We start from the raw sequence: 26,633 nt of genomic DNA, 5'->3' as shown, positions 1-26,633 counted from the left end.
CTTTCCTGTGGGGGCAGCAGCAGGGTGTACTTGAAAGCGGTGCATGTCACAGACCGCTCTCCTCCTTGCTGGTATGATGCCAGGTAAAACATGTTTGTAAGCCTCAGGTAAAATCAGGTTGACATCTTTGCCCTCCAACCACCTAGCGTATTGTGAAGACTAAAAGTGATAAAGCAGTGACAGTGCTCTTAAAATTCTACAGCTCCTTGCAAATGTAAGGCAACGGATGACACCAGGATGGACATCCGCAGGCTCAGGCAACGGTGCATAGAACGATGCTCTGTGCCGGCAGGTTGGTGGCTAGTGTGAATGGCATGGCTGGCTGGCAGAGGGATAGATGGATGGAGGATGGAGGGATGGAGGGATGGAGGGATGGTGTTGTGGGGCTGGCCTGGGAGACTTCACATTGCAGGTTGGCTAGATTATCATGGGCAAGCCCTCCAAGCTTTCTGAGGATCTGTTTTCCATGTGCAAGATGGAATTTAGCACTTGGCATGGGTGTTCTGAGGGTGAGCTTACAGTTATGAGGAACCCAGCTCAGCGACAGGAGCACAGGAGGGGAGCAGTTAATGATCTACTCAGTGACAGGTTTAGGCCTGGTGTTGGCTTTCCCTCCATATGATGATGATGATGATGATGATGATGATTTTTAGTGACCCAGAGCACTTGAATAGTCTCTCCCATTGGGAATTTGATACTCCGAGTCCACTGCCAGAGCTCCTACCACCAGAGCCCCTCCCCCTCTAGTCTATCCCCTCCCACTCTAGTCACTGTGGGTTAGGACAAAAGACATGGAGGGCAGAAATGGGCATTCTGAATGCAAGCATGCAGCACTGCATTACCCAGCCAGAATTCTTCTCTGTGGTCCCCGAATCCTTCAGCATAGGCCTTCCAGTTTCGATAAAAGTCCTCCCGTCCATTTTTGCGTCTCAGGAACACCTGCAAACAGAATCAACGGATCTGCATGCAGAAGAGAGCGCCTCTCTCTGGGAGGGAGGAACAGCAGGCTGTGGAAAGGCAGCACCCGTCCCCTGCTCTGTCTATGGCTAATCTGTCATGTGACTTTGGGCAGGTTGCCTCCCCTCTCTGAGCCTTCTGTTCTCACCTGAGAAAGAGGGACTGGAAATTCAGCCCTGCTTTGGTTGACAGTGACATATCAATGGAGCTTCTCCTGCTCCCACAGATGCACCACTCTGGTGTGGGATGTTGGTGACAGGGGAGATTGGGTAGGTGCAGGGGTTATAGGAAAACTCTCTGATATATTTTGCTGTGAACCTAAAACTTCTCTGAAAATGCAGTTTATTAATTAAAAAACAAACAAAAAACAAAACAAAACATAAACTACCCAGCTCAGATGGTAATGGGGCTGAAATAATTCCCGTCAGGCTCCGTCTAGTGCCTGGAAGATAGCAAGTGCTTGGGTGGTACTAAATAATGTAACTTCTAGGTCTGATGATCACTGTCACTTACATGTTACAGAGTTGTCTCAGATGAGATAAATAGTAAGAAAATCTTTTCCCATGTTATTTTTTATGCCCAGCCTCTTTCCATCAGTTTAAAGAGACAATGCAGGAGTGCTCCATGTGACGGACACCATCTTGCCAAACATCATGGGCCTGGGTGTGAGGGTGCCCGGGGAGGAGGACATGGCACCCTCTTCATCTGCTGTGCCCCCAGCCCATGTCCCAGGACTCTGGAGCCACCGTGACACTCACGATCCATCCGCCCCCATCAGAGGTCATGTCACAGAAGACTTCCAGTGCCTGGGCCTTGTCACCATTGAGATAAATGGTGTAGAGGCCGGAGGTCGTGTCTCCATTCAGCATGGCTTGGGAGCAGTCCCTGGGGAACGGGTACAGGAGTCCAACTGTGGGGTAAGGTGAAAGAGCGACTCTCAGAGTAGGATAAGGAGAAAGCAATAAAACCGCGCTGAACCGTAGCTCTGTCATGTGCAGGATGGAGATAAAGTCTATTTTGCATGGGAGCTGGGAGGTGAGGGATTATGGATGTGAGGGGCCGCCTCCGTTCCTCATGCTGACAGAAACTATCAATGGTAGGAGAGGAGCTGCTACCAGGGACACATGTGAGGTTAACCTGGCCTACCTGGGGTATCCAGGAGCTGGGGAACACCCAGGTGCTGTCTGGGAAGGTTGGGTTTCCAGCACCTATGGTCCCCTGTAGCGTGCAGTGTTCTGTTAGGGCACAGGAGGCTTAGAAATCTCATAAAAGCTTTGGAGCTTGGAGTTCCCCAGACAAATACAAGTCAGTGTGCAGTGTGGACATGTCTCTGCTTCTTCAGGGGATTCTGAGACGAGGGCCCTAGTCCTGAACCTGCCACTCACTTGCTATATGATGCTAGAAAAGACATTTAATGATTCAGAGCCTGGGAATCTTGGGTAAAAGAAGAATTCCTGGGGGGATTTTCAAGTGTAATTACATGACACAAAAAATTCAAAACTGGAGAGACATGGACCATCTTGGGGCTGTTCTTAGGGTCACAGCAATTCATTCTTCTGACTGGACCACCTCCTCACTGTGCTCTCCCTTCGCCCGAGGTGCAGCATATGGTATTTTGTCATTTATTCCACAGCCTCGGCCTGAGAGCGTCTTCCAGGTTCACTCATAGCTTTGTGTTCCCAGAACCTGGCCTAAGATCTGGCAAAGAGGAGGCACCTTCCTCGGCAGAGTACTGCAGAATGACTAGGGAAGGGGGTGGAAGGGCAGGAGGCAGCTCCAGAGGTCAGCTGTTCCCTTCGTCAAGAATGGATGCCACGTCTCATTTACCAACAGAACCGGCTCTTCATCTACCATCTGCAGAAGATGCCCAGCGGGAGGTGTGGGGAGAGGCTCCCTGGCCCCGGAGAACCTGAGCCCACTCGGACGCTAACTCCCAGGCTAGCCTAGAACAGGCCAGTTAGTCTCTGGGAGCCTCCATTTCCCGTCAGATAATTGGGCACCATAATCCTGGCCTACAGAGCTCGATGGCTGGGAAGACCATTTGTGATTTTGAATGCACCTCACTGAGGTCTTGCTCAGATTCAACAGCACACAGAGCCGTGACAGAATCTAGGTGTGCTTACCTTCAGCTCTCCTTTCCTTTCATTGGGATGCCTATGACCTCCTGCACCCACATATTTCTAAGTAGAGGTAGATTTGTGTGAAAAATGCAAAGGAAGTGGAGGGTCGATTGAGCCTCACAAAGTCACATCCCAATTCCTGGTTGCTCCCTGGTCCCCTTACTTGTGGTGAAGATGGTCTGGATGAGCTTGCTCCTCAGCGGCCCATTCAACGCCTGGATCCTGGCTGTGTAGTGGGTGGATGGGCTCAGGTCTGCCAGGCTGTAGGAGGTGGTGTCGGGGCCCACAATGACTTCCTAAGGGCAGGGGAAAAATACACAGCAGTTTGCTCACAGATACTTTCAGGAGGTAATGGATGCATCCATTCATTCTTGTGTATATTTTTATTCATTCAGCAATAACCCACTAAAGCCCATTCTATGCCAGGCTTCACGTACACAGCTGAAGTCTCAGAATTAGGGACAACACAGCATAAGAAAAGGCCCTGGGGCCAAGAAAGGCAGAATAAGTTCTAGTGATAGGAGGAGGCAACTACTGAAACTGTAGTTGGTTTCCTGGGAGAACAATGGAAAAGGTGGGCAAAGATCAGACCATGAAGGACCTTAAATGTCAAGTTATAGAATTTGTAGCTTAAGGAATGGAGAGGTCTGAAAGTTTTTGAATGACTAAATTACAGGAACCCAGTTGTGTTTTAAGAAGCTTGTCTATGGCTGGATGAATTACACAAGGGCAGGAGTTTTGAGACCAGTTAGGTCAGTGGTCCCTCATTGTGGCTCTATCACAGCCTTCTGAGAAGCTTTAAGACAGCCTGGTACCTGGGTTCCATCCCAGACTACTTGTGTGAGAGAGAGAGAGAAGGAGAGGGAGAGGGAGAGGGGGAGGGGGAGGGGGAGGGGGAGGGGGAGAGGGAGGGGGAGAGGGAGAGGGAGAGGGAGAGGGAGAGGGAGAGGGAGAGGAGAGGATTGGGGCCTGGCTAGGTACATAGTCAGAAAGCTCCCCAGGAGGTTCTGATGTACAGTCATTGTCAGGCTGGGGACATCTTGGGTCAGGAGATGATTATAATGTTATAATGGCTCAGTGGTGGGGCATGTGCAGGCTGGACCTGACCCAGTGTGTCTCTTCTAGAACAGAGGTATCCAGGAGAGACAGTGTGCAGTCCACTCTATCTACTGGTGTCTAGCAGAGGTGACTGGCTTCAGTTTGCAGGAGAGTTCTTGTGTTTCCAAGTCCTCTCGCTAGCTTCCAGTTCCTTTTTAGTAGACGACTTTGGTGCTTGAGATTGAAATTCAGCTGACATCCTTGTAAACTGAGCACGACAACATTGCTCTCTACAACCTCTGTACATGGCTGGCTGAGTTTAGGCAGTAGTGGGTCTGGAACTGGAAAAGCTTGCTATCCTGATTTCTTCCAAAGGGAAACTGAGTTTTGAGGTGTAAGTGGCAGAGGATGATCTTGCATCCTGGTCTAGCTGCACTCTAACCAGGGACCTGGGTTGATTTTCTGGAGTGAAACATATAAAGCTGGGGTTGGGCATGCAGGAAGGCAAACCAGGGTGAGAGCTCATTTAATACCAGTCATCCAGGGACCTTTGTGTGAGCCTCAGGTCTCATCCCTGGGGAGGGATCAACTGTCGGGTGCAAAGCTGGGCTCATGGCAGTCCTTGGGGATACAATTACCTGCCAGCTCTCTAAGCTGCTGTGTGAACTTATCTTCTAGGCAGTCAGGGTAGTCTGAAATGGGATTCGTGGTTCAAGTAAACAGTCCTAGGATGAATGACTGAGAGGGAACCTTAGAACCCATTTTACAGATATGAATAATGGTATCAGAGAAGATAAAGGGTCTCTCTCTGTTCATGCAATCAGTTCCTTACATACCACATCCAGGAAGGGCCAGGAACGAGGGTCATGTGACTTCTTCTGCCTAAATCTGACAGATTGTCTATAACCTGTTTACCTCTATTTCCTTCTGATGCTCACTATGAGAGTAAAGCAATATAAGGTATAAATCCACTTAGACAAGGGAGATGAGAAGGGAGAGCACAATAGACAAATCATGTCAGCAGAATCTTGGTAGATAGGAAGTGGGTGACAGAGAGACCACAAACAGGGCAGAATGGGGACAACGGGAGCTAATGAACTAGAGTGGGCAGAGCCACTGACCACTGGCCACACATGTCACCAAGTCCAGCAAGTTCACGATGAATGTGTACAAAGCAAAGATACCTTTGGAGGCAATCTTTGGTTTGTTTAAAAGCTTTGAGTAAGAAATGTTTAAGTCCTCAGATCCTCTCAACCACTCCTAGTCCAGATGGAAAGTTGGGGTTCACTCTCTGGACAGGCTGAGCCAGAGGGGAAGACTCTGGATTCAAATCCACCAGGCTCAGCTGCTGAGGAGGTAAACTGCTACACTGGAAATGTAAGCTGAAGGGAAGCTTTGCACACAGTGAGAGCCCAGGCTTTCCAGGGCCCCCCAGTAAAACTGCTAGGCACTTGCCCAATCTTTCTACATGAGCCCCAAGTTGATAAGCCCTGCTGGTGCTGTTGTCAATCCCCAGGAGCATTTTATTCTTGACTCTTGAATAAATGAACCAACAAGATCAACAGACATTGGGTGGTAGTCTTCCATATGAAAGAGGGAGACCCAAATAAAATGAACCCAAACAGCAACCAGAACACGAGGGAAAAAAAAGTTTGGAAGAAATGCCATGATGTTGCAAAATGACATATATTTTAGACTTGAGGAGAAGATGATGCATGAAACCGAAACAAAAATGCTAGAACAAGGTGAATGTGCAGAGAATAAGGAAAGATCTCAGAAATACCAAGTAGGATCATCAAAATGAAAACTTCCATAACAAGTTTGGAAGGTAAAGTTGGGAAAATCTCCTTCACTTGTCTAAAGGTCCAACTAAAATGTAAAATAAAAAAGTTCACAGAGAGAGCATGTGAATAGTATGGGCAATGGGTGTAAATATTACAATAATAAACAATGGGTGTATTAACGGTGACACAAGGACTGAGGGAGATAGGCTGCAATAGTTAATGGAATGATACCATCTGGGAGATGATATATATGGCAAGAATGCAGAAGAGTCTCTTGGTCTCAATAAAATGTTAATGGGCCAATAGTTCAGCCCCTAAAATGCCCTCACATCTTGTAAAGAGTGGCACTTGATCTTGGCTGGCCTTAAGAACTGGGGGCTGGTGTGGATGAGAAGGCTGGGAGAGTCTCACTCAGAAGGACTGACACAGCAACCAGTCCCTGCTTATATATTTTTTTCTTTTTCTAAGCTCCCTGTTGCAGTGTTAGGTGATTCTTCCCGACCTTGGGAATCATGCACATGTGTCACCCAGCAGTGGGGAGCTGCATATATACTGGAAGATACCTTGACTGTACCATCCACGGATTCATAGACAAGGAGGTAACCAGTGACCGATGCTCGGGGAGGTCGCCAGGTGAGGAGGGCAGTTTCTGACTGAACCTCAGTGGCAGTCAGATCTCTTGGAGAATCAATGTCTGGAGGAAAAAATGGACAAGTCAGTCAGTGTAGGACACAGAGCATCAAAGGGCTGGGCTCAGGTCCTTCCCCTGACACTGACTGGTGTCTTAAGATGAGGAGGTTGACCCACGTGATCTCCAAAGAGAATTCTCTACTGTTCATCTCATCCTAAGGGCCGGGTTTCCATGGGGCCAGCATGGTCTCTGTTGGCGTGGGATGGATTTGGGGAGAAGATACAGCTGTGGAGACCATTACAGACCTCTTGTTTGTAAATAAGAGGCCAAAAGAATGCTGATACCAGTATCCACCCTGACAGAGGGAACACTTTCTCAATTTCCCCAACTGCTGAAGTTTGCAAAAAGATCTCAATGCATGAAAACCCAGCGCACATCTAAGAAAACTTGCCTAAAAAATCTTTCTCTTTCAAAATACTTCCCTGCCGGCAACATGGCTCATTAAATGCTGGATTTAGGGCCAGTGGGAACTGTTTTTCCACTTTAAAAGCCCTCCTCTTAAAAATCTTTTCCTCATTTGTGGGGAGAACCAGGTCACTTCAGTTCAAAAGGAAATGGAGTGTTTCTTTGGGTCTTGACTGAATGGGCACGGCGTAGATTTAACGGGGGCTGATGTCATCACATTGCAAGGGCCTGACTTAAGGAGGAAGAGTTGGCCAGGGGCTGCCGCTCAAGATGCGGGCTGTGGTTGGGCAGCTCAAATGGGGAGTTTCCAGCTCTGGGTGTCTTGGTACCTGTGGTGAACTTGGCAGTGAGGGCGGAGCTCTTCTGGGGCCCTTTCTCCGCAAAGATTCTCAGTGTGTATTCTGTGGCAGGTTCAAGGTCGGTCAGCGCATATTCTACCGTGTTCCCGGACACCGTGCGTGTAATTTCTGGCACTGAACATGAAATACATAAACCAAGGCATTTACCTCTTGCTGTCTGGGTCATCCTTGAACTTGGCAAACAGCTCACCCACCTCCTTCTAACACAGAAAGCTGCTGTAACCCTGCAGAAAAGCTAGTTCGATTCCTGAAATGACTCCTTCCTCTCCTCTCTCTTTCTAGGAAAGGTTTATCACATTGGAGGAAGGGGAACATCTCTGTGACCGAGACACAGGAGCAAGCTACAGGACAGTTACCAGCAATGTCCCCAAGCTGATGGACGATCCAATGTTAGCTTGTCCATTGCCTGTTCTTTCTCTTTTTCATTTACTCACATATCCTATTATAAGTTACCAAATATTTTATCATCAAGGATCACAAAATCCTTAAGGTTGAAGGATCACACTAATCATAGACACCAGAGCCTGGTTACCTACCATCTCTCAGGCCCACTGGCTTATTCTGACCAATGGTTGGAACCAAACCACGTTCCCTGCCTAATCACAGGTGACCAGCTATCCTGGTTCGCCAAGGACTCAGGGATTTCCCAGGTGTAGAAATTTCAGGCTGAAACCGAGAAAGTCCCTGGCAAAGTGGGACAAGATGGTGACCTTAACTCATGATCCAAGTCTCCTTCCCCTCTGGCCAAGGACCTCTGTTACTCCCAGATCCCTATTTTCCATGATTCCTGTGATCTGTCTTCTTATTTATTTTAAGTGAGACAACACATCTTCCCTGTCTTGGAGGAGTTTGCTCACAAGAAATAAGAATTAAAGCATAACAAGAATAGACCCTAATTTCCCCCCTCTTGCCCTGCCTAAGCTCTGTCCTCACAAAGAAGTCTCTTAGGTTGGTGCCAGGGCCCAGTGAAAACTCGAAATGGCCCCAGGCACAGGTTATGGTGCCGCCTCTGACTGTCGCTAAAAGCAGAACAAGAACAAACCATACAATAGGAAAGTTACAATGACTTGGAAATTGAAATAGCAGAATTCTTTCTACAATAGATCATTACAAGATTGTGGATAGGCTCATTGGAACTCTCTTCCTCCTCTTTCTCAATTATATTTGACTTTTTGGTGGCCACGGTTCACTGGTGCCTTAAGCATGTGTTTAATCTGACAATTGGGTAAATTAATGTAGGTGGTTGCAAAAACAAGGAAAAATAATTTCAGATTTTTAAATAAAATTTGCTTCCATTGGTCCTTCCTGTGGCCTCTGAGAAGCCTACCTGGGTGCCACCTGATATGGTCTGCTTAATGTTTTAAATTTTGGGCTCTTGCTTTGCAGAGGATGAGGGGGTGTCTATCTCACACTGAGAGGCAGAGACTCCAGCAGCAGAGGAGGAAGGGGCGAGGCAAACAGGCAGAGGCTGGGAATGGATCTGCCGGACCCTCTTGAGATTGCAGCTAAGGACCACGGGGACATTGCTGACCTTTCCAGTCTACCCATGCATTTTTGTCATTCTGCACCCAATGTGGCATGGAGTGACAGAATGGGAAGTTTGGAGCAAGACAGACACTCTCGGTGTGAGGATGGGCCTGGACAAGCACTTACCTCTTTCCCCTGTGTAAGAGATGACATAACTGTCCACAGTGGCAATGGCCGGCTGCCACATGGCCAAGGCTTCTGAGTCGGTGATGTTGGCTGTCACCAGGCCAGATGGACCATCCAGAGCTGCAAAAGAAAGATGGAGGAGGAGGTGCCGGTCACGCTGGGGAAGATATCAGAACCCAGCTGCTCTGCCGTCCGCTCTGCTTAAGGACTCCTGGCATTAGTCACAGTGACAGATGCAGGACCAGTTCAGAGTCCTGAGCTGGCACCAGGCTGACCTGAGACTCCTCCCCTGTTGGCTCTGTTACCCAGGGCCTCAGTTTCCTGACCTGTGAACTGGGGATAATAATTCTGGCTGGCCTTTCCTCAGTGTTACTTTGATTTTCACATATTATGGGTGGAAAGGTAAATTGAAAAGTGCTGAATGGGCGACAGGGATCGTGATCAGAGTTCACACCCCTTTTCCCAGGAAAGGAACCTATAGAAGACTGCCTGGTGGACACTGTCTGGGGCCTGTCGGGGCTTTGAGTGCCATCTCTGGTGACAGGGCTTCTAGGTAATACTGAACCAGGCCTTGGAGGTTGCTGGTCTCAGGTTCTATTGTGGCTTCTTTGCCTGGTGCCTCTGTGCCCTTGGAAGGTCATTTCCCTGGACCAGACCTCACTTTCTTCAGCTGTCAAAGGTGGGGCTGCTCTAGGGTCAACCAGACGATGGGCTAAAGAAGCCTTGGCAATGGTGATTATTATTAATCTGTTAAATTAGGTACGGCTTTCAAATAACTTGTCCTGAGAAAGGATGTTCAAAGGGCCTCTTCTAACTGACCACTCTCCCTACCCAACATCCCTTCCTGTTTCCCTCTCTCTCTTGCTCTTCATACTCCATTGCCCTGCCCCCAGAGGGGACAAGGGCAGCTCCCATGTGCCCATTTTACAGAGGAGGCACCTGAGCCTCAAGGGATGACATGACTGGAGGTGGCAGAGTTATCTGGGAGCCCGCCTTGTCCACTCCTGGTTCCTTCCTGTGTCACGGTGGTGTACACAGTCTCCTCAGACTGGTGATGACCACAGGGGCCTCTGGAGGAAACACACCCAGCTTTTGTGCGATCTGTTGCTAGGAACGATCCGTGAAAGCAGGATTTCTTTGGGAAAATAAAGGCCCGTGCAGCAGGGCGGACAGGACTTTGGTTTCAGATGGGACGTTTTAATTGCATATCATCAACTCTTTTAGGCAATTAGGATATTTTTAAAATTTCCTACAAGGCCCATTCTTTGGATCCCTTAGTGGATTGGGCGGGATAATTGCTCATATCTCAAAGGATAAATTGTTTAGACACATGGCTGTCGGAAGAGAGATTTTTCCACTTCATTCTCCTTCAATGCCATTCATTACGTCTCCCCTTTACAGCTGTAACTCAGGTTTTCATAGGAAAATAAGCCTTTATTTTATAATACAGGGTTTGTCATCTGAATGACCTAGGTTCGAATTTGGTTTCAATGTTTACTGGTTTTGTGGCTTGGTACCTTCCCCACATCTCCTCTGTGAAGTGGGGATGAAAATGGCTGAGTGCATTAAATATAAAGGGGTTAGCAGCAGTTTCCAGAATTCTGGAGCTGCCAAAAGAGAGGGTGGCTACCTGATGACTGTCACCAGTTTGTTTTTGTGTGAGGCACTTGCTCAGAGGGCTGTCACCATGGCAACAGGCAGGGGAAGGAGGGAGAGGGCGAGTGACCTTGCAATCGCTCACACCTGCAGGTCCTTATAGACCTAAGACAGACTTCACTGTGGTCTTTGCTGAAGTCCGTGTCCTGAAGTCTCCATCCTCATCTGAGGAAGGAGGAAGCAGTAGTAGAGAGAGGGCACGGGACCTCAGAGAAACTAACTCATGTAGCCAGTAAATGACAGAAGTGGGATTTCAAGCCAGCTCACTATGACCCCCAGAGTTGGGCATCTTCTTCTACAACAGTTGAGGAAACAGGGGCCTGAGAAGGTCAAGGATGCGTCTAAGGTTACCCAACTCAGGAGAGGCCAGAGGTGGGCCCCAGATGAGACTTTTGGAACTCCAAGCCCAGTTCACTTCCCACTAGGGTTTCATAAATAAACCTCCCACAGCTGCTGAGTCCTGAGCCCCAAATGCTAAAGGCAAGAGAGAAAGGAGCACAGCCAAGAGAGCCCCGGAGAAGGAAAGCCCACGCCCAGCATACCTGTGGTGAGCGACCCTGAGACAGGTTCGCTCTCCTCAAAGCCCTTCATGGAGACGATGCTGACCAGGTACTCCACCCCGGGAATGAGCTTCACCAGCCTGGTCTGGGTCTGGGTTCCATCCACAGTGACCATGGAGGGTGTACCTGGACCACGGGTGGAGCAAGACCAGGAACAGTGAGCCTCAGGGACTGGCACTCACGGTTGCCTGGAGAACGGCTGTCCCACTGGGAAGTGAAATTCTGTCTTTATCTAATACCATTTTCTTCTTCATTTTCTCCCACTCTCTGGCACAAGGGAGTGGGGGAAAGGCCTCACTTTTTGTATCCTGCTTTTTCCATGGGCGCACTATGCCAAAAACCAAGCCAGGAGGGGGGAAAAACATGAAGTCACAATGTACTAAAAATGGCAAATTTCTGCTCCATAGAGAGCTGGCATGTGGCATAAATTTTATTTCCTTTATTTTTTTCCCACAAGGCATATGGAAAGCTCACTCTGTAATGTCCATCTGAACTCCTTAACCCATTCTCTTGGGTTAAGTAGCATTATGGAGACTCCCTTGTTAGTAGACATGCTATTGATGATGTAAAGATGGTCACAGTCAAGCCTGTGCTCTTGTATTTATTACCAAGTTCAGAATTTGTCTAGTTTAGAATTTCAGGGCTGGTCAAACTCCCCATGGAGATGCTATGACTCTCCTGTGACTGACTATCCCCTCTTTATACACCTCCAGGACCAGAGAGCTCACTACAGACTTCACTGAGGTCTTTATTAAAATCCACGTTCTGAACTGGAACTTGCAACTCTGCCAAGCCACAACTCCCCGTCCTATACTGAGACAGACAGATTTTGGCACCCAAGGACAAAATCTCAACACATATCCAAGCCAGCCTGTCAGAAGAGTTGCTCACAGAGAAAAAGTCCTTGTGTTCAAACAATACTGAGAATGGATTTCTTAGGATACTTTAGAATTTCAAGGCTGGAGAGGATCTTCATAAAATGATCCCCCTCCCAGGATTTTGTAGGACTTCACAAAAGATGGTCTCAAAAATAAAGGAAGGATTCTTTTTTTTTATAATGTTTGGGGGATGGGAATTTTTAGGGTCTCTCACTCTCCCACCCCAGCCTCCAGGCTCCTGCGGCCCTTCCCCTCTCTGAGTCCCCTACCTCCTGTCATGGGCACATAGGTCATCCGGAAGCTCTCCACCTGGGCAGTGGGTGCTGTCCAGCTGACAGTGGCCGAGTTTTCAGTGATGTCTGAGAAGATGAGCTCCTTTGGAGAACCCATGGCTGTCAAGAAGAAAACACAGGAGAAACCCAGAAACAGTTAGTGATCTTGCCCACGATGTTTGGTCCTGGATTCTGGATCTAGGAAGACTTAGTGTCTAGAGTCTAGGTTTCCATTGGAGCCACGCCTTTAGGGTGGAGGGCAGGTGACCTGTGATCAAGCTGTGACTGATAGAAAGAGTGGTCCTTTTGTTCCAGGTGCAGGGCCCAGGGCCGTGGTGCAGTTTTGATTCACAGGGACAGTTACCATCTCTAGTGTCTTCCAAGGAAGTGGAGAGTGACTTAAAAGATTGTAATATGTTCCCCCTTTGGTTTGATTTTTAGCTTTTTGTTGTTGTTGTTGTTGTTTTTCAAATCTTTGCTTTCTACTTCCTTTTACTAAATAATGCCAAGGCTTGACCTGTGTACACTTTGTTGCAACTGATACGAGGCTTCACCCTCATCTAGAAACCCTGAGAAGATGGTGCGGCGGTAGCGATTACACAGAGGACCGAAGTAAAGCTCCATTTTTCAACCAATATCCTCTGAGGGACATTTCTGGATCACAGGACTTTGTGGCCAAGTCAAGTACAGTCCGAGATCTTAGAAATAATAGTCACATGGAAACTGACCTTGACAAACCCACTTCTAGAACTGGAGGGAGGTCTAGAGCCAGGGGAACAACCTCGGGTCATCACCAAAACAAACACCCGCTGGGCACTGGGTGTACGTGTGGGGAAAGCCAGGCCCAGAGGAGGCTCCGGTTCCCCAAATGTCTCCCCAACAAACCCAGTTTCCTTTGGATTTTTTGTGATTTCTGGCTCAGGGTTATGCCCACTTGAACTTCCCATGCCTGGCCAGAGATTTCAGGAAACAATTCCCAGGCTCCGGGGAGCCCAGGACACCTCATTCCTTTCTTCAAGCCATGCTGATCATTAAGTTCTGCAGCCCCCAGACATCAGGGACAGTTCTGAAAAAAGTTTCTGCCCATTCCTGTCTTCTTCTGTCATCTAAGACATGTCTCTCCTCCTCCTGTTTTCTTCTGGGAACAAACTGCATGGTTGCCTGGGCTTTTGCTCTATCCGTATCAAGTTTTAGAAACCACAGGGCCCCAGGAGCCTGCAAGATCTTGATTATCCAAATACCTCTGGGAGGCTGGGCGACCTGGGGCATGTCCCTCACCTTCTGGGATCGTCAGTTGCCTCACACGTCCAGTGGGGGAAGTGACACTCACCCACAGGAATGCTGTGAGGATTAGCAGAGATAATGGACGTAAACCCTAGCACGGCATCCCATTATCTTTCCCATGTGACTCTGCTGCAAGCCATAATGGATTCTAACATATCCCCCAGGAAAGACCTAGATGGGTCCCACCGAGAGAGAACCCTGGCGAGGCATACAAAATGGGATCCAGACAACCCCCTTCGGCCAGTCAAGTTCACTCTGACCTCTGCTCTGGATGAAAACCTTTCTGGGGTAAATGATGGCATATTTTAGAACTTGGGTCTGAGAGCCAAAACTTTCTTCTCTAGACTCTAGCTTTATCATTGGTAAGATGGCACTTGTGTCTTACACGCCATAAGAATTAGTGGCTTCATCTATCACACACTGTGGGGTGTCATCACTAAGAGCTGTGGCAGGGAGATACTATGCATAACCTGAAAGAAGGACCCAATCATGGTGGGATTCCAGGGTCAATGACGTACTATTTGTGGATCACAGAACGTCCTAGGAGTTGAAGACTATTTGTTATTCTGCATGAGTAGGGCCCCAAAGCCTCCAGCCCCTTCGCATGTGTCTGGACACAGAGCAGCTGAATCACGTCTACTGAAAAGTCGGGGAGACTCAGGTGATGCTTCTTGTCTGTATTTCCAAGGGGAATCAGTTATTTTTAAACTTCCATTAGGGAAATATGTGGAATTGCTAAAAACTTCCCAGGAGGTTGAAAGGATTCCTATCTGCCAAATAAAAATTTGCCTCCCGAATCTATGGCAAGTGTCTTCTGTTACATGGCAAAAAACAATCAATTAAAAATTTTTTCCCCTTTCAACATTTTTTGGGGGTACAGGGCATTGAACCTAAAGGTAATTTACTACTGAACTACATTCTCAGCCCCTTTTATTTTTTATTTTGATAGAAATTCTTGCTGAATTGCTTAGAATCTCATTAAGTTGCTGAGGCTGGCCTTGAACTTGCAATCCTCTTGTCTCAGCCTCCTGAGTCAATGGGATTACAGGCATTCACCTCTGTGCCTGACTTTTCAACATAGTTTTCTTGAACACATAATATGCATTAGGCCCTGTGCTACATTAGGGGAACAGCTGCTTGAGGAGGTATGGTTTAAGAGCTAGGATTTTGGAGCTGGACTAACTGGGTTTTGAATTCCACTCTGGCCTTACTACCTATTAATGCCTTAGGCCCCTGGGTCTCAGTTTTTACATCTGTGAAAAGGGGTGGAATATGACACACTCTCTTGATCTATGTGTGTTGTGGAGACTCAGTGAAGTGTCTGGCTGCACCTGGCATGAAGTTAATGCACTGAAATTAGTAGTGATCATCTTTACCCTCCTGGTGGAGGTGTGAGTCAGAGGCAGGGAGGCTGGGGATAAAGGGCCAAGCAGGTGTTTCAGACCTGCTGACCCAGCCCCAGGGACAATGTCACGGCTCCTTGGTGATGTGTGGCTTTAAGTTCAGCTGAGCTGTAAGGAGCTGGGGAGCTGTGAGGTTGCTGGTTGGAAAAGTAGAGCAGGGTGGGTATGGGGGCACGTTCTGGGGGCTGAGAGAAAGCGTATTGATACCCTATTGACACAGGGACTGGAGGAGGGTCACACGAACGTGTGTCTGTGGACATGAGTGGGGTTGGGGTAGATAAACATTTTTGGGTCCTCAGGCACCGTTGGTAGACCTGAGGAACCTCCAGAACAACACAGTGAAGTCCTCTTAATCAGTTTCTGGGATTTCTTCATGCTCTCTGCCCATTCTTGGGGCCCTGAAGATGGTGCATCGAGTCATGTTGGCACTAAACTTCCTGGAGGAGAAAGAAGTTTCTCTTTAAAGGGGGGCCCAGATTGTTGTAAGGAAGTGGCTCCGACCACAGAGGGGAAGAGAAGCCATTGTAAGTGCAGGGACAGAGAGAAAGAAGAGGTGACAAAAGTAATAATGTAAGTGTCCATCAGTAGGGGATGGATGAATAAATAACATGGATGGGCTTACCCCTGAGATCTATTAATAAGTGAGAAATACCTGGGGCAAAGCATGGAAAGGTGGAAATGTGTTAAACATTGTGCTCCTTAAAAAGGGTAAAAATATTAAATTTATGTCAATTTTTTTCCATTTATATATTTCCAGAAGGCCAAGAAATTGGCAACAAAGGTTGCCTTTGGACAGAGCCTCCTCTGCCTTCTCCCATCCCCAGAGTATGGGTATGCGGGCATACGTGGGCACATACGTGGCTTTTTTTTTTTCCTCTCTCTTTCTCCTCTTTGGCTGTGAATGCCAAAGCCCCAGAGAGGGAAATCTTTCCTTCTAGAATAGCAGAGCAGACTCTGCTTCTCTTTGTTCTTTAAAAAAAAAAAAAAAAAAAAAAAAAAAGCAGCTCATGATTATTCATTCTCTCCCCCTCTCTCATCGCAGGGCTTCTAGAAAAGAAAAATCAGCAAAACAAAATCAGAGATCAGAAGTAAACTTTGAAGAGCTGTGTTTATAAACCAAGGTCAAAAATCAGGCTCTGTCTCTGATCTGGAGCCATTTTAAAGGCAGTCACGGGGAGGGGCGACTCAGACCTGCAGGGGTTGGGGGCCTCGCGTGCACAAGGAGCAGGGTTTTCCTGTCACTAGCTGGCTGCCTGGACCCCAGCATGTCTGTGAGTACTGATCCTGATTTCCCTTAGTAGTTTGTGGTAGTTTATTAGATCTTGAAACTTGACATAACAAAATAACCAGCTTTACCCAGGAGAAGTCCCTTTGGGCTCGTGCCAGGCTCTGTGCCTCTCAGAGAGGACAAGTATGTATATTCATTGGTTATCTGTGCTCCAATCTCTGTTACTTAGCTAACAGTACTAAAAGAAGCTGGTGGTTGGGGTTCTACTCCAAATCTAGCTGTGTGACCTTGGGCAGATGGCTTCACCTTTCTGAGCCTCATATTCTTCATGCACCCAAAAAAGGCGCTGAGCTGTGCCATTTCTCAGGGCTCATTTACTTTCTCTGTGAGTCTTTCCTCTGGCTACTCATTGAAGCAGCTGTCCCTGGGGATACTGTTTCTGCATCTCCCTGTTTCCTGAAAGAATTCAGCCCACCTTCTGTAGGTCTTCCTTTTCCTTCTAAAGAGTCATAGTATTATTATCAAGAGTCATGTTATTAAGCTTTTTTTTCCCTCCTTGACAAGGCTTACGTGGGAAAGGGTTTCATTTCCCCCTCTCAATGGCTTTTAGAGTTGCTAAAAGAATTGAATAGCACTTCATGAAATGAATCCAGCTCCTGCCCCCTTCCTTGCTGAGCCTGGTACTAATTACTCACGGGCAACATTTTATAAATATGAAGCCTCACAGGAAGAGGTGCCACTTCTCCATTGTTCCCCACCTAGTGCAAATTGAACACCTAGTGCAAATCAAATGTTGGACCAAAGAACAAGGAATTGTATGCCTGGATACAATACAACAAGGTAACAGGCAGAAGGCAGAGTATCTGCAACCTGAAAGATGTGATAATTGCAACTGCAGATGCTGCATTGGAGACAATATGACAGCTGTCTTTCCCCAGCCCTGGGTGTGCCAGGCTCTCTGCTTTGGACTTTACATGAATTATCTCACGGAGTCCTCACAACCCTATTAGGTAAATGGCATTGTGCTGTAAAGACTCAGTTCACACTTGAAGGAGCTTGTGTGTGTCCAAAGCTCCTGTAATTACTCAGCCCTGGAGAAGGAGAGCCCCCACGGTGACTCCTCTGTTCTCTCCTGCGTGTTTACAGTACCTGTTGTTGCTATGGCACTGACTGGCTGGGAACGCCTTCCATTGCTTATTCCATAGAGTTCAATTTCGTATTCAGTGGCCTCTCTGAGATTTGTTATGTCCCTGGTACGTTCATGGGCAAGGAGGATTATTTCCTGCGGCTCAGATTGCTTTTTGGTATCTCTGATTCTGAGAACAAAACTGTCGAAAATCCCTTCGTCAGCTGTCCAGGACAGACGGAAACCGTCTGGGGTGGCATCTGAAACCAGAAGGTTGTCAACTTCTGGTTCAGCTTCTAGAGGGGGAGAAAAAAAGTGGAAGAAGGAGGAAAGAGAACATCATTTAGCAGCCATCTCTTCTCCTGCAGGGGTATCAATAGACAGTGCGCCCCGACTTTCAGACATAGAAGTGTCCTGAGATACAGAAAATAAAATCATCCGACATTAACGAGTCTAGTAGGGCTGGGAGAGGGGAGGGCTGGAGCGCACGCGGTCAGAACAAGCCAGGCAGATGCTCGCATGTGTGAGTTCTGTCTGAAAGCACGTCTATAAACCCACATCTGGACTCGGCTCCGGCCCCTCCCGTGCATTACTAAATAAGTTCAGAGCCAGTACTTGTTTATGTTCGCTCTCCGTCTTCCAGTGGCTGAGTGCCCATCTGCTATGAGACCTTTCTCTTTTCTTTTTGAAAAGACAAATAAACCAGCATTAACCATCTGTAGAGCTGCCCAGGATGACTCTGATACACTTCCCTTGAGCCCAAACAAAATGGTTTTTTAAATGCTTGGGTCTTTTTATGCTCTATTCTTGGAGCCGACTGATTTACTAAAGAAGGCTCCTACTCTTGATTTTCTTGTTTGTTTGACTTCTGTTCTTTCTTGCTATTGGAACCATCATATAAGCGTTCAGATTGTAGAACTGAGGCTTAGAACCTCTTGAGATATATTGTTTGGACCCAGGGGTTCATCTTGGATTGCCTTCACTAGAAAACACTCAGGATCAAATTTGGAGCTGGGTTTCCCAAAGTGTGCTAAAATCCAATTATGCCTATTTGATCCTCTTCCTTAAAAGATATTCATTTGTCAAAGAAGTTTGGGAAATACAGCCCGCTGGGAAATATACCATAGGCTATTCCACAAAGCCTTGTGGGCAAGGCTCCTGTTTGACTTGAACTCAGTGCTTCCAAACTTATTTGAACATGCAATTCCTTCACCAAGCAGGACCTTCGAATGGTCTATGGAGCTACTACTAATCTCTAGAAATAGACTGTGAGAAACATATAGGTTTTTGACTGTTAAAATTGTTAATGCTATACTTCTCTAGGAATTTTAAATTTTGAAGAAATCATGGATTTAGTTCTGTGTTAAAAACCTTTCTGATGTTAGCATTTACCCATGTGATAAGTTCCGATTTAGTTTTCCAATGACGAGACCTACTAGGTGAGTTGGTTAGATCACAGTTAAGACTTCGAGATGGTCAAGGTTTTGAATATGTTTTTAAAATATACTCACTGGTATATTTTTTTCTTTGAGAAGGCGGAAATGTAACTGGGGACCAGCCAGGATGATCATAGGGAGCTTGATACAGAGTAAGCACACACAAGACCGGGCTAAGGGACTGGGGACACCAAGAGGGAAGATTTCCACCTTCTCGTTCTGGGATGGGAATGAGGAGTGCTCATTAGATGTGTAAGACAAGGGGAGGTGTGGGAGGACACGAAAGAACAGGCCACATCTGTGGATTAAGACGGGAATATGGACAAGGAGGTTAAAACCACGGTGACGCTGTAGACAGATGACACGGGGGGCCATGGAGAGGAGAGAATGGCTCACTTGAGTTGAAATACCTGTAGTGATCTCAGCCCTCAGGGGCTTGGTTTGGTGCCCTTGGGTGAAGCCAGAGACCATAACCTCATAGCCAATGCCAGTTATGAGGCCTCTAAGCTCCAGCTTCCTCTGGGTTCCTGAAAGTGTGAATTCCTGGGGGTCCAGAAGCTTCCCAGAATCCACCACCGTGACTAGAAAGCTGTCAAAGGCATGCTCCGATGCCATCCAGGAAACTGTGAACCCGTAGGGATTAATGTCGGAAATGGTTAGGTTTTCCAGAAGGGGCAAGGCCTCTGAAAGAAGGGAGGGGTGAAAACAACTCAGGTTAGCGGCGGGGACTCTGCCGGGAGAGCACAGGTTTCCACGCACACCAGAGACACCCGCTCCGTCACTCACTGTGTTACACGCTCAGAAAACAAATGTCCAGGAAGAGCTTCCCGGGGCCAGAGAGTGTTACCTAGTAGGATGCTCTTAGCAAGTCTATTAGGTGGGTATCACTCCCAGCTCACAGGTGGGAAAACTGAGTTTCAAAACAGACGAATGACTTGCTCAAAGTCACAAGCTATTATGTGATAGAGCAGGTTTCCAGCCTAGTCTGATTCCAAAGACCACGCGTTTCTGTCTATTCAAACAGGATGTCTGTGTTGGGTTAGGACCCCATTATCTCCTGCTGTTTCTGATTTTGAAGCCAATTAACTTTTTTCTGCTTTCTTTTTTAAAGTATGATCCTCTTTTACTTCGTAGGTTTCTATTTTACTTCGAATTCACATTTTGAATCAGATCAATTAGGCCAATCAGAGACACATCCTCATCAGCTATTTTTTTTAAATGTGTCAAAATTAACAAATTGAAGTTTTGGTCCAATAAGAAATCCCAAGATCTGCTAATTCTCTTGCTGCTTATTTTCTTGGGTAGAGTTAGAAAACAAGGACATATCTGGACCTTCAACAAGTTTTACCATCCTTTGTTCATTCCTTCACCAAACATCTGTGCCCCAGGTGCTCCTAGTTCTCAGCTGCCCAGGGGTCTTTTCATACACAAGGGTGATACAAAGGGTGAGCTTGTCTCAGCTAAATTTCTATGGATACTTCTCAGCTGAGGGGGTTTCACATTCATTATCCTATCTGTCCCAGTGATATTGTAAGGTAGACACATTGCCACCTTACCCCTCAATCTCCAGGACACCTAAGGAAAGGGAAAGGCTATCACTTTCTCCAGATCACACATCCACAAGGTGGTAAGCGGGGTTCCAGCAGGGTCTGCTGACCCCCAGTTCTATATTCTTTCCACCTGCTCAGGCTGCTGTCTAATGAGTACTCCTGCCCCCAACCTCTGCCCTAGTGCTGGCAAGTCCTGAAGCACAGGAGGACCACTAGGAAGGCCAGCGCCTCCTCTGCAGTAAGCAGCACTGTGTAATGCTGAGCATATTGATCTCGGAGCAGAGGGGGAAAGGGATGGGAATCCCACAGCCAAGGCTGCTTTAGTGCACCTAGTTTAGATCTTTCTTGTCCACTGTGGCTAAATGGAAACTTTCAAAGAGATAAATGACCTTGCGCTAATGCTGACAGTCTAATCGATGTAATGTTAAAAAAAAAAAAGTGCTTAAAAAGAAATGTTTGGTGACTGAATGAAAAAGTGAAGAAATGCCCTCATTCCCTAAGCAGAGAGTTAAATTTTGCTGTGGCTTGGGCTTCCTGTACCTATTTTGCAACACTTGCTGTTTATTTTGAGGAATCCCCCCCCCCCCAATGTATAGATTTCCCAAGAATCAACTCTATCAAAGGCAAAGGTGAAATCACATACAGTGTCCAAACGGCTTCTGCAAGGCAAGGGTCTCAAATTCTGCCTCTGGGTTTTATTTGGGGCTCTATTTGATAGCCAGCCTCTTTGCACCTCCTAGCCATCAAAGCAGTGAATTCCAAGGAAAATGAAGGCTTTCAGGCTAATTAGTCAATGGAGGGCTTGTTTTTTCAAGTCCCTCCTGTTCATGGTTTGTTCTTTTTAAATATACTTCTTTTAAAATGCTGAGTCTTTTCACATCCGGATTAGCAGAGACAATGCTGTCACTGGATCTATTATTGGGACCAGGTCTCCCAGCCTCCCTCTCTCCTCTCTGTTCTGTGGGAGGTCCTGCAAGGGGCTACAAGTAAGGGCCTGATGGCATCTGTAGCCATTCCCCTCCTCCAGGGCAGTGAGAAGCTCACCTCACACCTGCTCTTCCAAGCTCCTTAATGAATTACTAAGTTCTGCCTGTGCAGCCTGAACTAAATAATTTAATTCACATTCAATAACTGGAGAGGATAGTAAATGCAGCCACGTTTTAATCTTACATTCAAATGTAAGATAACGAGGGTTCTCTTGCAAATGATAAGCAAATCATGACTGCATAGCACTAGTGTTTAATGGAGGCATGTTGGGCATTTTTTTTTTTGTATTTGCTTACTTATTTGCAATGCTGGGGATGGAATCTAAGGCCTTGTGCATGCCAGGCAAGGGCTCTACCACTGAGCTACACCTGGCCTTGCGGGTTACTTTTGAGAACATGACTTTCCTCATACTTTTGGGAAGCACCAGAAAAGACCTGACATCTGTATCACACCCACGGAACTACATCCAGGTAGTTATACTACATCTGCTTCATCCCTGAGACAGGATACCAGAGGCACCTGTGGGTGTCCTCCTGCCTTACTTAGGGAATTGGGGTTCAAACAAATAAGGAACCTGCCAGGGTATGTAGCTAAGTAGATGGGGGAGAGCTTTAGAAACCAAACAGGCTTGATCTCAAATCCTCACTCTGCCAGGCCACCCTAACACCTCCAGGAAACTATTCAATTGTCCTTATTAACATATCTTAATTAGAGCAATTTAGACCTGGGAAAGACTTGTTTTGTGTGAAAGTCAGATGGCAAAGTCTGTCTCCTAGAAGTTGTCATTAGTGGAAGACAAGAGACTTTTAAACATTTTCAAGCTAGGGATTTGGTAAAAGCACACCATTTTTAGCCTTTACCATGGATCTGGGATAATATCAATGTAGAAAATAGATAATCGTTTCTTTATGTAAATCAAAGTGAAGTTAGAAGTCAAATTTGACAGATGGGTAAGATTTTAACTAACCTTATAATTTATCTGCCATCTCAGGGTGAATCTTCATCAATCTGCTGTATTTGTCAATTTTAAGAATAGGTTTCTCTCTCTTTTTTTTCTTAAGATAGATTATTATATTTCTAGGACAGATAGTTTATGAACTGCCTTAAATGGCATGATTTATGGACAAAATCCCTGTCATAGGCCTTTACTAACTAAGAATTTATTCGTTAGTCAGTGTCTCCCAACTGTGAATGTTACAGTATAGAAAACTCCCTGAAAGCCTTACATAGCCATTGAGAACATGCTTCTGTTTCCTCACAGTAGCTGTGAAGCATCTGTCCCTTCTAGAAGCCTCAGCAATCTCTTCACTTAGAAGTTGACATGGGGTGTCCCAGCCATTATGAGTAATGTCATTTTACAACCTATGTGTTCATCCATGAACCAGTGGATATAGAAAATGTTCTAACTATATCTAATGAAATACCATGCAGACTTAAAAAAGAAATTTTCATTTGCAACTAGATGGATAAACCTGAAAGATATTATGCTAAGTGAAATAAGCCAGGTGCAGAAAAAAAATACTACATGATCTCACTTATATGTGGATTTCAAAGAAGTTTAACATAATAACTAGAGTATAATGTTAGTTACCAGAGGCTAGAGTTGGCAGGAGCAGGGGAAAAGGAGATGCTTGCCAAAGGGTACAAAGTCCAGTTTGACAGGAGGAATAAGTTTTAGTAAGCTATGGCACAGCTTGGTGACCACACTTAGTAGTAGTGATACACTGTATATTTCAAAGTCGTTAAAAAAATGGATTTCAAATGTTCTCACCATGAAAAGTAGGTGAGGTGATTGATATGTTCATTTTTTTTAATTCAACTACATCAGTCCACAACATATACATATATCTAAACACCATTTTGCATCTCATAAATACAAACAACTATTGTTTTCCATTATAATTAAATATATGGAAGTTTACATTTAGAGCGTAGACTGCATTTGGATGGATTTTTCCTTTAGAATATCTTTCTCTTTCCCCCCTTTCCCTGTGTTAGAATTCCAGACAGACAAGTGAGAACCTCTGAATACCTGTAACGACAAAGGCAGTGAGGGGTCTGGTGGGGTCACCAGCCCAGGTGGTCCCTGCTACACTGACGTCATAGCCAGTGTTCTCCACCAAGCCAGAGATGTGAGCTTGCTGTACATCTCCTGGGACTGTGACTTGCTGGGACTCATGCAGCGAGTGAGCATTGCTCACATTGATAACAATTTTTGCAAAAAGCCCAGCTTGAGTGGTCCATGATACGTTGAAGCTGTCAGGAGTAATATTGCTAAGAATTAGCGTGCCCAACTGTGATTCTGGCTCTGAAGGCAAAGGAACACGGAGAGAGGGAGAAAGAGACATTATTAGAAGAAGCAGAATATTTCTCCAGAATGTCACCGCAGAACACAAATGCATCAATATCTCCAAATATTTGCAGAAAAAAAATAGTATGTTAGGCTAACATGCTAACCTTGATACTTACTAACATTGATTATAACAACAGAGTATACATTGCTTTTTTCTGCAAGTACGGATTTGTGTTATTCTAAGTTATAGGCATGGCCATGTCCTTAGTCACATAAGAAGAAAAGCAGAGAAGCCATTAGAGAGATACATAAGATTAATGTAAGAGTATTAAGCTCCATTTTCCAAAGTCTATAGTGGGACACTAGCCCTATAAGATGTTCTAAGAAAAGACAGATTCATGGTCATGAATGCACTGTAAACACTGAATATTATATTCTACTGTAGAGACTCACAGAGTATGTTAGCATCTGAAAGGCTCTAAAAAGCTGAGTTTATAAATAAATGTATTTGATTTTGGTTAACTCAAGCATTTTGTGAACTTATTGATTAATGATACCCCATCTCAGGAATATTCTTTGAACATCCCACAGAGCTAGAGTTCCACTGAGCAATGTTTTAGAAAATGCTCCTTTGGAGTTATCTTAGTCTTCTTTTGATCTATTAGGATTGCACAAATTAAAGGCTCATATCCATGTCAGAGAAATTCTGCAATGGCATAGAAATCCAAATGTATGTGTTATAGAAAAGTCTGGATCTCACTTCAAGTACCGCGAAGGTGAAAATGGCTTCCATTCTTGGTGGATGCGAAAGCCAAGGGAAGCTTGAAGCTAAGCACTGCCTTTTCTGATTAGGAAATTTACTTACTACATAATTTTGAAAGATGGATGATTCTACCTGGGATAAGCTTTTCTTGTCCCTTAAATTCTGGACAATCAGTGGCAAGAGCCACTCATTCAATACAAGGGGCTTTATGGCTTCTTTCCACAGAAATGCAAGTAAGGTTGACCTCCCAAATGCTCATTTAACAAATATCACTAATATATGTTTAACCCAGATTCTATTTTAGAGGCAATATTCTAGCGGATTGAAACAGTGGAACAGAATTTAGTGTTGGGAGAGGCAGACTATTACTTCCAAGGTCCTGGGTGTTGTTTTGCTTTAGCTCCAATATTTGGAGGAAAGAAGGGGCTCCCTTGGATAAACTGCAAAATTATACATCATGACTTGATGCTCTAAGGTCTCTAAGAGCAAATAAGATCTGGCTCAGAAACAGAATATAGAGGTAAGCAATGACAAGGAATTTCCTACGTTATCAATTAGTTTGAGAAGCTAATAATGCTGTAGTTTTGAGCTATGGCACTCATAAATTTCTTTAACCACACAAAAGATAAAATCTCCAAGCTCTGTTTTTTTGCCTATATTTTGCTATAGAAGCAATATCCCAAATTAAGGATGTATTTTGAGATTATTCTCATGCTCACAGACAAAAACTGGCAGTACTAATATATTCATCATGCAGAATAAGATTTGGGTTCTTAAAGTTAGTTTTACCTTCATCTGATCCCCAGAAGGTACAATTAAGCTCAAATGTAAGAGTTGAGGAAAAACTCAGACAGAGAAGGCTACTTCAGGTGTGGTCAGTGTTTCATGCAAGCAAGGGGCATTTTTCTCCCACCATTTCTAACCCTTTGGAGTAATTCTTTGACATGCTGTCGACTTGCAGGAAAAGAGACATGTTCCAAAAAAATGCACTGAATATTCACCACATGCACCAAGACTTAGACAAGATGGTGGACGGAAAGAGGACTCTGACATTTCAGAACAGACATGAATGGGTGACAACACATGCTTGACAGAATAAATACCAAAAAGAGCAGTCTGTTGGGAATCCAGGCAAAGGAAAATCTCCAGAACAAGAAGAGACCACTAGGTCCTCTCACGGTGGTTCTTGGATTGTGACTTAGTCTCTCTTCTTAGCCCACTAGTAGCACCATTATTTAAAATTCTGCTAGACAGAGACTGTAAATCATTCTGATCAAGGAATCAAAAATGACATGCACACCGTTTCTTTGTATACGACACAGGCAAACTTTGATTAGGCAGATGATGATGGGTGGCAAAGGAAAGGCTTATTCAAGATCAGATGAAAGGATGGTTTAGAAATTCAAACAGAGCAAGTCACGTTAACTCCATACACACAGACAGGCAGACTAGTGTGGCAGGGGGGAGCAAGTGAACTTTTAGGGGAAAGAGGTCAGATGCTGAAGTTCCTTAATTTGGGGTAAGTGCTATTTTAAAGCTTTCAAACTCTGACTTGGTTGGCTCTATCAAACTTGAAAAAGAACTCATGGAACTAGGAGGATGAGAAGTGGGTTGACATTGGGATGTGATTCAGAGGAAGTTCAATGGCAAGTGAAGAACCCACAGTGGGAAATACCTGTGGTTGCCTGGACCATCCGGGTCTGAGCACACTGCCCACCAATCAGCCCATGAAGGTGGGCTGTGTAATTAGAAGCAGCTTTGAGGTTGGTGATGACCGAGCATTGGGATGCCCTGGGCACAGAGCACACCACTGTTTCCTGGGGATGGTCAGAATTACTAACTTCTACAAGAAGGCTATCAAAGCCTGGCTCCTGGGCTTTCCGCAAGATGGACACACTGCCCCAGGTCACATGGAGACAGTGAGATGGCTAAGGAGAGATTTGGCTACTAAAGCAAGAAGAAAAAATACGAACGCGTATCAATTTAAAACACTATTGTAGTTCAAGATCAAAACACATGAGGCTAAACCCATAACGTTTAGACTGTATCTTCCAGGAAAGTGACTTGTCTTGTTGAAAATCAATTTGAACCAAATTCATATGGTTGACTAATTTTCTCCCCTAGGATTTGTTGGATTTTAATCTGGCTGAGCCGGGAACTAGACAGTGCTGGCTCCTTGCCTTGACCACC

At 45.7% G+C, this 26,633-nt stretch overlaps 1 protein-coding gene across 7 annotated transcripts in view; it reads right to left on the bottom strand.

Moving 5' to 3' along the window:
- TNC (tenascin C) overlaps window positions 1-26,633 on the bottom strand; it is an 83,987-nt gene that overhangs the window by 5,805 nt on the left and 51,549 nt on the right. For 3 of the 7 annotated variants that reach the window (XM_081276117.1, XM_081276118.1, XM_081276120.1), the window contains 9 exons: window positions 17,438-17,710; window positions 12,371-12,493; window positions 11,206-11,349; window positions 9,008-9,127; window positions 7,325-7,468; window positions 6,463-6,593; window positions 3,241-3,373; window positions 1,716-1,867; window positions 843-939 (listed from right to left, as the gene is read on the bottom strand). In XM_081276117.1, coding sequence (XP_081132243.1) covers window positions 843-939; window positions 1,716-1,867; window positions 3,241-3,373; window positions 6,463-6,593; window positions 7,325-7,468; window positions 9,008-9,127; window positions 11,206-11,349; window positions 12,371-12,493; window positions 17,438-17,710 — 1,317 coding nt within the window. Of the gene's footprint in view, window positions 1-842; window positions 940-1,715; window positions 1,868-3,240; window positions 3,374-6,462; window positions 6,594-7,324; window positions 7,469-9,007; window positions 9,128-11,205; window positions 11,350-12,370; window positions 12,494-17,437; window positions 17,711-19,260; window positions 19,534-23,419; window positions 23,696-26,633 lie in introns of all 7 variants that reach the window. The other 4 variants (XM_081276116.1, XM_081276119.1, XM_081276122.1 and 1 more) reach the window with 3 other exon arrangements.

Source organism: Spermophilus citellus (genome assembly GCF_964194105.1).
Source record: "Spermophilus citellus genome assembly, chromosome: 2".
Classification (NCBI taxonomy): domain Eukaryota; kingdom Metazoa; phylum Chordata; class Mammalia; order Rodentia; family Sciuridae; genus Spermophilus; species Spermophilus citellus.
This window is presented reverse-complemented; position numbering and strand designations above follow the sequence as displayed.